The sequence below is a fragment of the Triticum aestivum genome, chromosome 7D (genome assembly GCF_018294505.1).
Source record: "Triticum aestivum cultivar Chinese Spring chromosome 7D, IWGSC CS RefSeq v2.1, whole genome shotgun sequence".
Classification (NCBI taxonomy): Eukaryota; Viridiplantae; Streptophyta; class Magnoliopsida; order Poales; family Poaceae; genus Triticum; species Triticum aestivum.
The window spans coordinates 270,786,217-270,801,467 of NC_057814.1; the positions used below are offsets into that span (position 1 = coordinate 270,786,217).

The 15,251-nt window shown below is 44.2% G+C and overlaps 3 protein-coding genes across 3 annotated transcripts; 2 read left to right on the top strand and 1 right to left on the bottom strand.

The window, feature by feature from the left end:
- The first annotated feature begins 3,012 nt into the window (after positions 1-3,012).
- LOC123166250 (uncharacterized) lies at positions 3,013-6,880 on the top strand. The gene is made up of 12 exons (XM_044584019.1): positions 3,013-3,388; positions 3,739-3,803; positions 4,726-4,804; positions 4,959-4,977; positions 5,072-5,191; positions 5,438-5,507; positions 5,602-5,645; positions 5,747-5,788; positions 5,876-5,935; positions 6,044-6,111; positions 6,422-6,479; positions 6,563-6,880. The coding sequence occupies exons 1-12, from the start codon at positions 3,105-3,107 to the stop codon at positions 6,650-6,652; spliced, it is 999 nt and encodes a 332-aa protein (XP_044439954.1). The 5' UTR covers positions 3,013-3,104; the 3' UTR covers positions 6,653-6,880.
- A 324-nt stretch (positions 6,881-7,204) lies between these two features.
- On the top strand, positions 7,205-7,972 carry LOC123166252 (uncharacterized). Its single transcript, XM_044584021.1, has one exon. It carries the CDS (start codon positions 7,265-7,267, stop codon positions 7,871-7,873), a length of 609 nt encoding a protein of 202 aa, XP_044439956.1. The 5' UTR covers positions 7,205-7,264; the 3' UTR covers positions 7,874-7,972.
- Positions 7,973-8,004: 32 nt separating this feature from the next.
- Positions 8,005-13,947, bottom strand: LOC123166251 (kinesin-like protein KIN-5C). The gene is made up of 22 exons (XM_044584020.1): positions 13,671-13,947; positions 13,441-13,570; positions 12,971-13,129; positions 12,531-12,880; positions 12,312-12,450; positions 12,109-12,206; positions 11,877-12,033; positions 11,655-11,724; positions 11,501-11,577; positions 11,215-11,268; positions 11,049-11,129; positions 10,866-10,977; positions 10,518-10,780; positions 10,280-10,441; positions 10,073-10,180; positions 9,825-9,983; positions 9,666-9,749; positions 9,363-9,568; positions 9,164-9,265; positions 8,756-8,865; positions 8,516-8,667; positions 8,005-8,424 (listed from the first exon to the last, which is right to left on the bottom strand). The coding sequence occupies exons 1-22, from the start codon at positions 13,724-13,726 to the stop codon at positions 8,233-8,235; spliced, it is 3,021 nt and encodes a 1,006-aa protein (XP_044439955.1). The 5' UTR covers positions 13,727-13,947; the 3' UTR covers positions 8,005-8,232.
- Positions 13,948-15,251: the final 1,304 nt, after the last annotated feature.

Sequence of the window (15,251 nt, forward strand, 5' to 3'; positions counted from 1 at the left end):
CGCCAGGGGCAAGGGGTACAGCTCCCATGCACCTCCCCACTATATATAGGGGTGGAGGGGCTGGTTTCTTGCCCTCCAAATCCATTGGGGCGTTGGCAAAGGTGGGAGGAAAGAAATCCCATCCTTTCCCTTCCCCACCGATTGTTATCCCCTTTTTAGGGATCTTGATCTTATCCCTTCGGGATATGATCTTATTCCTTTAAGGGGGATCTTGGTGCGCCTTGACTAGGGGTGTGGGGCCTTGCCCCCACTACCCACGTTCATGTGGGTCCCCCATGCAGGTGGGCCCCACTCTGGAACCTTCCAGAACCTTCCCGGTGCAATACCGAAAAATCTCGAACATTTTCCGGTGGCCAAAATAGGACTTCCCATATATAAATCTTTACCTCCGAACCATTTCAGAACTCCTCATGACGTCCGGGATCTCATACGAGACTCCGAACAACTTTCGGTAACCACATACAATTCCCATTACAACTCTAGTGTCACTGAACCTTAAGTGTGTAGACCCTACGGGTTCGGGAACCATGCAGACATGACCAAGATGCCTCTCCGGCCAATAACTAATAGCGGGATATCGATACCCATATTGGCTCCCACATGTTCCACGATGATCTCATCGGATGAACCACGATGTCAGGGATTCAATCAATCCCATATACAATTCCCTTTGTCCATCGGTATGTTACTTGCCCGAGATTCGATCGTCGGTATCTCCATACCTTGTTCAATCTTGTTACCGGCAAGTCTCTTTACTCGTTCCGTAACGCATGATCCCGTGGCTAACTCCTTAGTCACATTGAGCTCATTATGACGATGCAATACCGAGTGGGCCCAGAGATACCACTCCGTCATACGGAGTGACAAATCCCAGTCTCGATTCGTGCCAACCCAACAGACACTTTCGGAGATACCTGTAGTGCACCTTTATAGCCACCCAGTTACGTTGTGACGTTTGATACACCCAAAGCATTCCTACGGTATCCGGGAGTTGCACAATCTCATGGTCTAAGAAAATGATACTTGACATTAGAAAAGCTCTAGCAAATGAACTACGCGATCTTGTGCTATGCTTAGGATTGGGTCTTGTCCATCACATCATTCTCCTAATGATGTGATCCCGTTATCAACGACATCCAATGTCCATGGTCAGGAAACCACAACCATCTATTGATCAACGAGCTACTCAATTAGAGGCTCACTAGAGACATGCTGTGGTCTATGCATTCACACATGTATTACGGTTTCCGGTTAATACAATTATATCATGAACAATAGACAATTATCATGAACAAGGAAATACAATAATAACTACTTTATTATTGCCTCTAGGGCATATTTCCAACAGTAGCACACCGAATTAATATATCCAACAGAAAGCGAAAATGCCAAACGGTGACCGAGCTCCATGGAGGCTTTTATTTGAAAAATTCAAAATTCAAACATTTCAGTTTCAAAAAATTCTGAAAATAAATACACACATACGTAGATACATAATGTACATGTGTGTAAATTTTCACATCAAAATACATTAAAATGTGAGCTACACAAAAAAGACAAATCCGGGGCTTTTTAGCATATGTAAGTCCATGATTTTCTTTCTTTTTTTGCAGCTCGCAATTCAATGTATTTCATCTGAAAATTTTCACACATACACTTTGCATCCTTGCATACATGTGCATTTTTCAGAATTTTTTAAAACTGAATTTTTTGAATTTTGAATTTTTCAAAATAAAAGGCTCCACGGAGCTCGGTCTCCAAAATGCCCTACTCGAAAGAAAGTAACTATAAACTAAACAAGCGAGTTGAATCATACATACCCCAAGAATAACATCAACGATGAAGTTTGATTAGTAAGGGCCGACGGGAGGGCTCCGATTTTAGTCATTTTTCTCAATCTTGCTAGGGTTTGTGTCCTGCTCAGGAAGGCGAGACAGCGGCGGCTCCCTAAAGATGGAATAAAGGTCTCCTTGCCTAGCCCCGGTTCCGGCGGTGCATCTAGCATCGTTGGTGGGCGTGTGGAGGTGTGTCTCCGGCAGATCTATCTTTGGTGGATTTGCTCGGATCTCGTCGTTGTTCGTCTACATTCATGTGTCTTCGGTTTGGATCCTTCCGATTTACGTTATTTTTCATCGGCGGCGGTTGCTGTTCTGGGGTGCTGGTCCTATGAGGCCTTAGCACGACGACTTCCCGACTGTCTACTACAATAAGTTGTGACCGGCTTCGGCGATGGAGGGGCGATGACGGCGGCGCGCCTTCGGCTCGCTTCGGTGCTTGTAGTCGCCCCTAGGTGGTCTACGGATCTGGATGTAATTTTTATTTCTGAAGTTCGTTGTACTGCCACGATTGGAGATGAATAGATTGAAAGTTTTTCCGTAAAAAAAATATATACACTTCAAATTGTTGTATAAGAACAAACAACTATGGACAAGAAATGTACTCCCTCCGTCCCATAATATAGGACATTTTTTTATACTAGTGTAGTGTCAAAAAAGTCTTACATTATGAGACGAAGGGAGTACAAGACAACAAACATTTTTTAGCAAAACCTTCAGATAGAAGTCCACTGGTGTTGTTGATAACCTGCAAATTTTTTACATACCCCAAGAATAACAAATCTTGCTTTAAGATGGTGTTTCTTGTAGGACGAGAGCGAGCAAGAAGAAAATCAAAATAAAGGATCTGAATGAATAGTTTTTCTTGTGTTGTTACTTGTCTACGTTTTATTCACTTATCGTATATTATAGACTACTCCACACGAACAGTTACGCGACTCCACAAGGACAGGTATACGGCTTCGATTTACAGTTGCATTACACACAGATACCAAATTTTATACGAGACGAAAACATTATTATGTACACAAACAGATTTTCAAACCTTGACGGCGTTCCCTCGCCCTTGCGTGCACAAGTCCCTCCGCTCCTTCGTTGCGCAGGTATCATCCCTGTTGCTACCCTCACTATCGGTCTCGCCACGTAATAATAAACGGACGAACGAACTGAAATTTTCTGATATTTTCCTCTTCTCCGTGCGGACAACCCCACTCCACTCGTCCACTCCCACTTCCAGCTTCTCACTCCCACTCCCGCAGCGGGTGATCCATGGCCACGGCGCTCCGCCTCCCGTCTCTCCTCTCCTCCCGCGCCGCCCCTACCACCGCCGCTCGCGCTACCATCCGGGGGAATCGGGCAGGATCGTTCACTCACAGGGTCGCCGCGCAGCCTGACGACACCACCGCCACCACCTCCACCACGCCGGCTCCGCCCGCCGGGTTCACGCCCCCGGTTCCCAAGCGGTTCGAGGTCAAGCCCGGCCAGTCAAACAACATCGCCGGCGCCGCCCTCGCCTTGCCCTTCCGCCTCGGCACCGGGGTCTTCGTCCTCGGGTAATTCAGCCCCTTCAATCCCCGTCGAAATTGGAATATACCGTGCCAATCTAGTTAGCCAAGCAGACCAAATTAATTGAACACCTCAATTGAATTTGAATTTTGAATTTAACGTTTCTCTCCAATTTGAATGGAATTGGGAAATGTTTATGTCCTAGCCAATTATGTACTATGTTTCAGCTGAGCTGCTTCAAATTCATTGACTAGCTCACAGTGTTTTGTTACTTTAGTCGTCCAACAAAACATGCTTTTACTTTCGCCATCCGGATGTGTGAATTCCATTGCTTTGTGCATATGCCTAGCAATTTCAGGTGGGTTTTATTTGATTTGTATGTGCCTGCAATGTGCAGATATGGAGTGACACTTGTTGACGCTAACGAGATATCACCAGATCAATATGCTTTGGATTTCCAAGGTGAATTCCTCTGATTCCCACAGTTTTATTCGGTACAATACAACCGCAGCACGTGAATATCAAGAGTGGAACAATGAAGCGTACTTAGCAAAATATAATTATTTGATGTAAGCAACCATTGTGTGTATCCAAAGTAGCCGGAAACGGGGAAGGGTGGGCCGTCCCTCGGTCCGGATTCATCGACCCAGAATCAAATTTGGGAACGAGGGTCGATTCGGTAAGATTCGATGCGGATTCGGCGTTTCCGCAGCCGGATCATCGATTCAGGTTCGGCGACTCGACAGTCTTGGTTCTTGAATCGTTCGAGTAAGCAAAAGGTCAGCCATATCAATCACGTACTCCTCGTTTTACTCTCTGCCCCGTTCTTTTCCACTCCCCTAAATAACTCCTCGTTCTGCTCTTCAATTACTCCAAGGCTGCTAATAAATTTTCCATTGGGAAGGAGATGATTTATTTTAGTCTTCATGGATCAACGATGCAGCCAGTTGCTCCCAGCCCAGCCAGTTGCTCCCAGCCCAGCCAGTCCCAACTAGTAAAGATTCACGTTCCTCGTTCCATGGTACCGTACCGGATTCATCGTACCGGAATTGATTGAATCGTGTTTCCGCTTTAGAAAAATCGTTCTAGAGATGTATACCCCCGTTGCACCCTATTTTTTCCAGCCTCCGACTCTCGTCCCCCGTTCCCGTTCCTCGTTCCCACCGTACCGGAAACATGGCAACTATGTGTGTATCTGGCCAAGGTGAACTCCTTCTCTAGTTCCCACTGTTTGGTTAGATACAACAGCTGCATGGAAATATTAAGAGTGAAAGAATAAGGCGTAATTAATACCATTATTTGACGTAAACAACCATTGTGTGTACCTGTCCAGTACCAGTCTAGAACTTTAGTTATACTACAACTACATGTGTTTATTATTTAGGTCGGAAGGTGAAAGAAACGTCGAAGGTGGGGCAGTGCCCTCGACCTGCTAAGCCTATTGAAATATACGAGTTTGAAGGGTATGTTATTTCTTTCCACGGAGGTTCAAACTCGTTGTCCTTCATGTTTCTAATTGCACCTAGTTTTTGTATCAAGCGCTAATGTTTTCTTCTGACTAGTCAAGCTGATCTTTTTATTCCTTCAATTGTTTGTGCATCGTGGCTAAAACCTCAGATGTCCATTTTGTCGAAAGGTGAATAATCTTTGGTTCACTATATCTGTGTTATGTAGTTTCCTTCTTCATTTATTCAACATTGGTATTTATAGTCACCATGTAAATCTTACAGGTCAGAGAGATGGTATCCGTTCTGGACCTTGATGTTTTATATTATCCTTGTCCTAAAGGCAGCCCAACCTTCCGCCCAAAGGTTCTAGAGATGGGCGGAAAGAGACAGTTTCCTTACATGGTATGCGAAACATCATTGATGGTTGTGGTTTCCAGTTCTACATATCTTTGAAATGTTACTTTAGAGATTTGATGGAGATTTACCATTAACCATACTCATGTTGCTGAACTTTTTATTCCTGGGCAAGATTGAATTTTGTCACATTGGCATGATTTGTTCATCATTACTAAACTAAATCAGGGAATTTTGCTCCCTTCTTTGAAATGAACGATACATGATGGAGATAACATCACTCTTATGTTGCAGGTCGATCCAAACACAGGAGTTGCTATGTATGAATCAGATGACATCATAAATTACCTGGCAAAAACTTACGGTTTGTATTCCATTGTTTTTTGTTTTTTTACAGTGCATACCTTCCCTAGCCTTCCAAGCTTGTTCTAAACCCTTTACTTGCACTTGTTTTTCAGGTGATGGAAGTGTTCCAATTATGCTAAAACTTGGTCTATTGACAGTAAGTAACTAAGTAATTGATAATCGAGGAGACCAGGATTGATTATTGTTAATTAGCATGCAGTCGTGCCTCTTGCGTAACTTTATTTATTTATTTTGTAGACAATAACGGCAGGGCTTGCATTGAGTGGGCGTAGCGGGAAGGTAAATTACCAACAAGCCATGCACATTTGTTTATTCCATGTAATCGTCTGAAAGTTTTGCTTGAACCATTTCCATTATTGATTACAGGGATCTTCCTACACTCCTGCAAAGCTTCCATCCCAGCCAATAGAGATATGGGCATACGAGGTCTAACCCTCACTACTTGTCATTATTCACAGCATTATGTTATTATTTGCTGTTTGTCGTAGTGTATTACCATTTCCAGGATCTGATTGTTGCAACCTTTATTATCAGGGATCTCCTTTCTGTAAAATAGCGCGTGAGACCCTTGTCGAATTGGAGTTGCCACACTTGCTACACAGGTATTTGAATGCTTGAAACTTTGGATTACATCCGTAAACAAATAGCTGAATATTCTACCATCAGAGCATTTATAACAGTGCATAACAGTTGTATAAATGACCAGTAGCATTAGTATAGCATTACATTCGTGAACAAATCAATGAATATTCTGCCATTCAACAATATGCTAACAGCCAGAACTCCTGTATAAGCGACTAGCGTAGCAGCTAAATAGCTGAATATTCTACCATAAGAACAACTTGTTGATACTATCCATATATGTAGCATGACAGACACAACAATGTAAGTAACAAAAAACTTTTGCTTCAGCTGTGCGCGTGGCAGCCCCAAGCGACAGGATTTTTTCAAGAAATATGGCCTTTTCCAGGTTTGCATCGTCGCGATTTATGCTTCTGCTGGTAACCTTTCTCCACATAACCTCTGTTTGATTTAATCTTACCGTCTTGACAGGCGCCTTATATCGAGGATCCTAACACGGGGGTAAAGATGTTCGAGAGCGCCGACATTGTAGAGTATCTGAGGGCAACATATGCTGCTTGAGAATCCCTGGCACTATCTTTTCTCAGTAAATATTGAGCTCATAGCCTGCCATGTCTCTTCTCATGTAGTTGATCACATTCTTTACTAGGAAAATGGTGCATCCTAGATTATATAAGGTGTAAATTCTATTCGCTGCAGCTGAGACAGCGTCTATCTAAGAAACACTGAATTTGAGGCTGTAGAAAAGTGAAATAAAATCCAGAAATGGGAGTCTTGTTGTTTCTTTCACGGGATGTTTCTGCTTGTTAGTTCCGATTTACATTCAACTTTTTTTTCGATACAACGATTACATTCAAAAAAGTAGCTTAACAATCTTTTTTTTTTGAGTAACACTAGCGTAACAATCCTTTTTTTTCTTTGAACGTAACAATTAGAACCTTGAGATTCCCTCGAGAGAAGTCGATCTACCCGTTCCTCGTGGGTCCAATAGTGACAAAATGTTAGCGTCCCAGCCCAGCTCCCAACCTTCGCCTACGTTTGGACGTTTCCAGTGGCGAGCCCACTACATCCAAAAGACCACCAACACCCAATGGCCCAACAGCCTAACACAAAAGTGGCACGCCAAGAGCCTGATTCATTCCTGCTCGGGAGTAAAAAAACAGCGCAGGGCTCATGGAGATGGAAGGAAACCAAATCCAGACCTCGCCCATGGGGTCCGCGCCGTCAAGGTCATCCCCCCGGCAGTGGAGCTGGGGCTCGGCCCTCGCCGGCGCCGTCACCACGGCGGCGGCGGCGGGCGTGCTGGTCTGCAGGCCGAGGGACCCGAGCTTCGAGCTCATCTCCATGAACCTGTCCACCTTCCACTTCCGGCCGCCGGCGGCGCTGGACATCGGCCTCACCCTCACCGTCCACGCCACCAACCCCAACGTGGTGCCCGTGCGCTACGGCGCCTCCAACGTCTCCATCCTCTACGGGGGCACGCTCCTGGGCACCGCGCGCCTCGACGCCGGCCAGCAGCCCGCCACATCGTGCCGCCTGCTCCACCTCCCGGCCCGGCTCGACGCCATGGAGCTCGCCCACCACGCCGGCGCCATCCTCGCCGACGCCACGCGCCGCCACATGGAGCTGGACGCTGTCGTGGAGATCGCGGGCGAGGCCGTCGTGCTGCTCTGGTCGCGCCGCTTCTCCGTCCGCATCGACAGCCACATCGTCGTCGACCCCGTCTTCCTCGAGGTCGTCGAGCAGGACAACCGCTCCGAGATGCAGCTCTACCTAACCTGACCTCAGTTAGCTGCTATGTGTATCACCACCTGAACCCTCCCTCAAAACCTTATTCGTCTGTGTGTGCTTTGAAATGAAATGCAATGCAATCTTTCCCAATTCCAAGCAATGAAATGCAATGCAATCTCAGATTCCAATGCAATGTCCCTTCATAGAATTTCAACAAGAATAATCGGCAGCTCCACAATATCACACAACAAATTGATACTACATTCTAGCAGGAATGTGAAAGACAATGGGTGAGGGCTAAGATAGCTCGCATCCCACAAAACACATAGCACAACAAGGACATCAAAGCCAGCAGCGATTTGATGTCCTAATAAGATTACACTGCACACAGAAAAGTATATCGTTGTTTCTCAGTTGAGTGTCGCAAGTGGCGAGCGAGGGATGAGCGACGGCTTGGGTTCCTTGCTCGATTCATAGGGATGGTTCTCACGGAACTCATCCATCAGGGACTCAATTGGCATCGCTCGCAACGACTCGATCGTGCCTTTGCTCGGGACTTCCGGCTCAGACCTCATCGGAGTTTCGCCAGTCGGCTCATAGTCCTGCAAGAAAACAGCATGGTAGGGGAGTTCAGTCAAGATAACTTGGGGCATTGGGGAAAGATGACAGTTCTTCACAGAATTTTCATCTCACCCTGTAGCTGCTTTGGAAAGCCTTCTCGGCATGTGTGTTGACGCCTGAAGTCTGCCCAGAGTGGTTCTCCTGCAAATGTTGTATCTCTACCGAATGTGCTTCCACCGTCGACACAACTCTCGATGTTGAATTACGTGCCTCTTCCAGTAGATCTGAGGCAAAGGGACACACAAGCAAGTCAAGATTAGATGGGGAACACTCTTATTGAATAAGCAGTCATGTTGAGCACTTAGAAATTACTGTCGATATCCTGGAGTATTTCTTTGCTACTGTTGGATGCTTGCTCTTCAGCCAAGGCGCGAGATGATGCAATCTCCGCTTCATGCTGCTCGTTGTTTTCGATTGCACCCCTGAAATATCCAGAAAGCAGAGCTAATTAGACCCCCATGTTGAAAATATGGGATTAACACAAGACATGGTTTTGAGAAATTCAGAGGTGTGCTCTTTTGATCCAAACTTATGCACTGACATGTCAAATTGGCACCCAAATTGCCTTAACTCAAGCTAACTTAGATAAAACCAGCATGAAGAGTGCTAAAGCGGGTTGAACTATCTATACAGCAAAATCAGGGAAAACCGAAATCTAACTGAACAAAACAGGCTTGACATGTAAGCAAAAACAAAAGTGATGAGAACAAATCTACTTGCCTGACAAGTACTTCAACTTCAGCCACTTGTTTTGTGCACAAATCATTAACTGCAGCATGGGATTTTTTCCATTGTTGAGCAGCAGAGTCGACAGTGCATGCACTGGACAAGTCCAATAAAGATCATTAGTTACAAAATTTCATCAAATTAAAATGAATCAGTGAATGTTGAAACATTTCATGCAACTGTTCAGGCATACCACTCCTGCATAATTGTTTCCATGCGGCAATGCTTAGCTGAAGAGAAGCTGGAGCCAACTTTGCAGTCATTCTCCGCTTGCTCTGCAAACATTTCCCACTTTCTCTTGGCATCCTTTGTGACACCCTCCATAGCAGACGTATGCTCATCCAGAAATGTCTTGTTACCACGAGCAGCATCGCCAAGAGAGTTTAATCTAACATCCACCTGCAGGAAACAAACATCAGGTTTATTCTGATTTTCGTAGGTTGATTGGTCATTTACAAACAAATTGCCCAAGTGGTACATGCAAGTCCAGACGCACCAGCTCTCTTTGTCGAACAATGTGTTTGGACACCAAACTGGTGATATCCGCCAGAAGCCTCTGTTCCTCGGACTTTGATTGTTCCTGCACGAAGTGATGGTATTAGATAAACCAACATGATTTTGCCAGTGAGTAGTGAACAAAAGGGGAATGGATCACCTCATAAGCCTTTTGAAACTCTTCAAGGCTTTTGACCTGTGCTTCATGAGTGTGGTTCGAGTGGTTCTGCAACTTGGATGTTTCCTCCGTGTACTTTTCAAAGAGCCCAAGAATGAAGCTGGACATATCCTTCGTCCTATCCAAGCTAATGCAGAAACTCTGTTGACAACAGGAGCAAAGTTTAACTTTCAGCTAATCATAGCTAAATTATAATGAAAATCTGTTGACAGTCGGATCAAGTAACTGACATCACGCAATTCCTTAGTGAAGTGCGCCAGTTCGCTTCGATGGTCGGCTAACAAACTCTGAATATCAGTAAATATCTTCAGTGCCTCTCCCTCAACACATGCTAGAAGCTGTCAGCAAGAATATCCCCGTGAGAATGAATAGAAGCAAAGGATAAGCATGTGAGACAAACAAAAAAGTGTTCACTGAAAAAGCAGGTCACAACATGCCTGGTCAAGACTGCAACAGCTTGCTGCAGACAGAGATGATACATCCTCCAATGTAGAATTTGTGTTTGCCTTATGTAGGAGCACAATATTTTGAAAAGCTTCCATGTGCGACATATATAACGACTTCGAAGCTAAGATCTTCTTCTTTATCTCCAATGTAGCCTTCAAAAGTTAAACCAAGAATAAATAGCATGCAACATGGAGTATGAGCCCAGACAATTATTGTGTAAATGTGTACCGTGTCATGGGAATCAACGCAAGATTGGCATAGGACTTCCACAGCCTTTAGGTGTTTGTTTTGTTGATCTATGGATGCAGTGAGAGTACTGGAGAGAATATCCAACTTTGAAGCAAGATCAGCTTGGAACGAGTTCACCACCGACCTATTTGCAGCACTTAGTTTATCTCCTCTAGCTATTTTCGAATGCAGTGAAGCATTATCACGGCTAGATTTTTCAAGTTCTGATCTCAGAACACAGGCTTGATGTGCTAGAGCATTTTCTGATGTGCAAAGGTGCATTAAAATACAGTTAGAACTAAGAAAAGATGTGTTTGCAATAATGAAAAATGGGAAATAAAACCAAACCTGCTTTTTTCTGCTCAGATATAATGAATTCTTTCTCCTTGAGATTATAATGGGCCTGTTTTAAATCCTCTTTTGTCGTTGAGAGCAGGTTGCTTGTATGGTCCAGACATTTCTGTTGAACAAGATATTAATCTTACAGTACAAAAAATCATCAGATGATTATAAATAGGAAATATAATTTACCTCTGTGGCTTCGAGCTTTTTGCTCAAATCAGCAGAATGTTGGAGCTCAGAATCGTACTTTTCTTGCAGATCAGTGATTTGCTGAAACCAAAAGCAAAACATTGATTTTTTTTTTTAAACATGGACAGGGACATGGAATTTTCCAGCAACTGAGTAGTTTCTGTACCTTCTGATTTGTTTCTAAAGAGGCGGTCATTTGCTCAATTTGATCAGCCATGGCCTTCAAAAGAAATAAAGGAAAAGTTAGTTGGTATAAAGATACAAGGAAGCTACCACATTTCCGTAAAGAAAAGACAATGTGAAGATACATGTTTAATATCTGGTTAAAGTTACTGGTTAGGGTCTAGTTTCGATGATTAAGGTTTGTGAGAAATTTCGGTTTTCAAGAATGGAAAAGGAATATGTGTCTACTTCGGATTCAAATAGATACGAGAGATCGTGTGAACTGGTACCTTCCTCTCATTCTCCTCCATCTGGTATCTATCTTTTGGAATGTACACCCCAACCTTTTCACGTGCAGCATAGACCTCTGGGGAGGAGTCAATATTGTGAGGACATTCTGCAACTATCTGAACTACAAAAGTTGAGTGTGGGTTCACTAAATACCTGCTTTTAGTCGGTCGATTTCTCCATAGAGATCCTTGATTAACGTTGATTTCATCATTTTTTGGTTAACCTGTGATATAGATAAATATCAGCAATTGATCAGATATGACAAAGTGAAACTAAATGGCACTGGCATACACAAAAAATGAGATGGTTTTCAATCTTTAGGGGAACTCATGAAACAATGATTGAAAATGGAGGGGAAAAACAATGTCAGTTTACCTCGGGCCTGTTTTTTATGCTCTTTGCCCTGTGTGCATAATCCAATGTGCTTAATGTCTCCTCAAGACAATGTACAGAAGGCGAAACAGTAGCAATAATGCAAGTTTTTGTTCTCCCTCCAAGTGAATCACGAAGCAACCTTGTGAGCTTACTGTCTCTGAAAGGCAAAGAGAATTCACAGTAAGGTAAGAAAGGCTACTGCATGCAAGGATCCTTGACCACTGATACACACCTGTAAGGAACATGTCCAAGGTGCTCAACCAATGCCGTGATGACACGGCCTAAAGTAAGCAAACTTTTGTTTATTTCGCCAGCCTCTCTTGCTCGGCCCTACAATCAAAAGAGAATGTCTAACTCAAGATTACCATAGAACTGACAAAAGATTTATGCTAAATGAAACGGTAAGACACAAGCTAACTATACTGTACGATGTACCTCCCTAGCTCCAGAACGACAGATGTTCTCGGACCCAGCCAGATCAACCAGATTTAACTTCCCACATTTTATCAGTTCTTCTCCTTCAGGGGTTGCCTCTTTTATGTGAATTGTGATTGAGAAAAGCGAGTGTGAACGACTGAAATATTACAGATGAAATAAGATTTTAAGTTTATGCAAGGGCTAGAGATCAATAGAGGAAAATGAGTAAAACTAAACCTTGATTGCTTGTTCAAAAGAGTCTCTGCCGTGCGGCGCTTCGCAGATCCTCTTTCCAAAAGAGAGAATATTTCGCTACAATTAGTGACTATTTCTTCCTCCAAACCTCTCACAAGCACCCCACCTTTCCCGTCCTCCATGAGTGGCAATGGCTTTTTCTGCCGTTCTTCCAGAGCAACCTTAGATATCTCCTCTGGTGCAAGAAGATCTGTTATTTCCTCATTGTACAGTTCCAAAAATGTGACCTTAACACTGTACTCAGTATTCTGCCTCTCCAATGTATCAAATATCTGCTTAACGGCCCTAGGTATGACCCCAGCGTCTGAAGGTAACTGTCCCTCCGGTCCACTCTGCAAGCATTTCAACACAAGATACCAAACAGCTGAGTAACCCCAACATGGACATATACACAACAATACACCAACTCAAGATAGGCTTACCTTGGCTCTCCGGCATTCTCCTTCCATGGTATAAGTCTTCCCCGTGCCTGTCTGGCCATAAGCGAAGATGGTGCAATTAAACCCTTCCAGCACCTCGTTCACGATGGGAATGATGGCTTGATCATACAAGTCTCTCTGCCTAGCTGTTGGGCCGAAAACCTGCAAATGAAGATGGGGGCTTTATGTTACATCACAGCACTGAGCAAACAACCCTAAAATGGATTGCAAGTTCCAGCCACTCCCAGAAGCATCAGCAGTTAGCCAAGATTAACTCAACATGCTGGAGCTATTGAAAATAGTGACAGGAAATGCGCAGCATGGTGTCAACTGCAATGCAGCTGCTTTAATTCGCGGACAACGCGACCCCCAGCTCGTTCAGATGCGAACACGCTAGTTGGAACTAACCCTAGGCACCAAATTCCTACGAGCTACCAAAGCTTTTAATCACCGCGAGAAAACCCCATCCAGACCTTGTCGAACGTGAAGACCCTGTCGATCTGCTTCCCGGCGATGGTCTGCGTGACGGCGACCTCCCGCTGGTAGTCGTTGCAGGTGACCACCTGCGGCGCGTTGCTCCTGAGCTCGTCGTCGCTGAACGGCCTGGGAGCAGGAAGCGCATGAGGAGGCGGTTAGGGCTGCGGATCTGGGGTGAGGAGGCCCGCGAGGGCGGCGGCCGGTCGGCGTGGCGCGGCGGGCGTACCTGCAGCGGAGGAGGACCTGGACGTTCACCGACTTCTCCTTGTCCACCCGCGACATGGCGACGGCGGCGGCGGCCGGGGAGATTTCGAAATCTCACCCGTTCCGCGGTGCGGCGTGGGGGGGATTCGGAAACTTTCGGGGCGGAGCGGAGCGGGGCGGTGGCGTGGGGTTGAGGGAGGAGGGCGGAATTCAAAATTTTGGGGGAGTGGCCGCCGAGTGTGAGATGGGGAGGGAGCGTGGTCTGCCACTGGCTTTATGCGGGGGCCGGGGGCGGCTCGCTGCCCCAGCCGCCGGATCTCATGGTTCGAGCCCTGCTGGCCTTTGCGTGCAAAGCCCACGGCCCGCTGGTCTAAAAATCTTTCATTTTCTCCTACTCGTTGTTAAAAAAAAATTGAATGTAATAAATCGTTTTCCTTTTTCCAGCAGTGAGCATGAACTTCTGCTACCCCTGTAAAAGCACGATACGGGCGTTCTCGGCTGCAGACAGAAACCGATGCAGACATAAGTGTCAGCTCAAACGCAGTACAAGCTAAATCATGGATGAGAGAAGAGAGACGGATGATGAGGACGCCGGACCTGCCATCGCCGCTGCAGTGGTCGGCGACCTTATCCTCGGTCTTCCTCGACGGCAGAACATGATGTCGCCCGGGGCACCCTCTTCCGTGATCAATGACGTAGTTACAGAATAACTGAATCTAGATGACATGTTGTATCAACAACCTAATAGTAAGAAAACAGAAAACAAATATTTTAGTACTCCCTCCGATCCATATTAATTGGCTCTCCTTTAGTACAACTTAAACAAACTCATAACAGGTCATTAGTAATAATTGGTGTCTGCATTACCATTATTAAATATTTCATCGGAGTCTAATGAACTAAATTTAATAAACAAAACCAAATTATATATCCATTAAGTGAGAGAAGGTAAGTTACTAATACAATCTCATAACAGTAGGTTTCAGTGGCAGTGACTTAACACAAGACTGGATAATTGGATCTAGATGACATGTTATATCAACAACCTAAAAACAAGTAAACAGAAAACAAATATTTCAGTATTAAGTTTTGTGAAACAATACTCAACACAGGTGATTAGTAATAACTGGTGTGACCAGTAATAACTGGTGTCTACATTGCCATTATTAATTTTTCCACTGGAATCTAATGAACTAAATTTAATAAATAAAATGAAATTATATGTCCATTAAGTGGTAGAAGTTTATAAGTTACTAATACAATCTCATAACAGTGAGTTTCACTGTTAGGGACTTAACACAATACTTTTTAAGTACATGTAACTACAGGTATCATTTTCATTTTAATCAAAAGAATTGCATATAAGGATCGTTGTAATATTATTAATATCATGAGGATCGTTCTAATATTATTAATATAAAGTTGAACTAAGAAATAAGTCAAAATGATGAATTAATTAAGTTTCGTTAAAATGAACTAACCAGTTAAGTGTCAGAATATTAAGTTTCGGTCCCAGAAACTTAATGCAATACTTTTTACATGCATAAAGGTACTAGCGCCATTTTTATTATGTTGTAAGATTTCAGATCAAAATATTTCATGC

Excerpts from the sequence above, each read along its gene's own strand:
- LOC123166251 (XM_044584020.1), bottom strand. The coding sequence starts at position 13,726 with ATGTCGCGGGTGGACAAGGAGAAGTCGGTGAACGTCCAGGTCCTCCTC. Across the intron at positions 10,181-10,279 it reads GCTGTTGCAGTCTTGACCAG|CTTCTAGCATGTGTTGAGGG; the intron begins GCATGTTGTGAC and ends TCTTGCTGACAG. Across the intron at positions 9,569-9,665 it reads TTGTTCGACAAAGAGAGCTG|GTGGATGTTAGATTAAACTC; the intron begins GTGCGTCTGGAC and ends TGTTTCCTGCAG.
- LOC123166250 (XM_044584019.1), top strand. The coding sequence starts at position 3,105 with ATGGCCACGGCGCTCCGCCTCCCGTCTCTCCTCTCCTCCCGCGCCGCC. Across the intron at positions 5,192-5,437 it reads AGAGACAGTTTCCTTACATG|GTCGATCCAAACACAGGAGT; the intron begins GTATGCGAAACA and ends CTTATGTTGCAG. Across the intron at positions 6,480-6,562 it reads AGAAATATGGCCTTTTCCAG|GCGCCTTATATCGAGGATCC; the intron begins GTTTGCATCGTC and ends CCGTCTTGACAG.
- LOC123166252 (XM_044584021.1), top strand. The coding sequence starts at position 7,265 with ATGGAGATGGAAGGAAACCAAATCCAGACCTCGCCCATGGGGTCCGCG.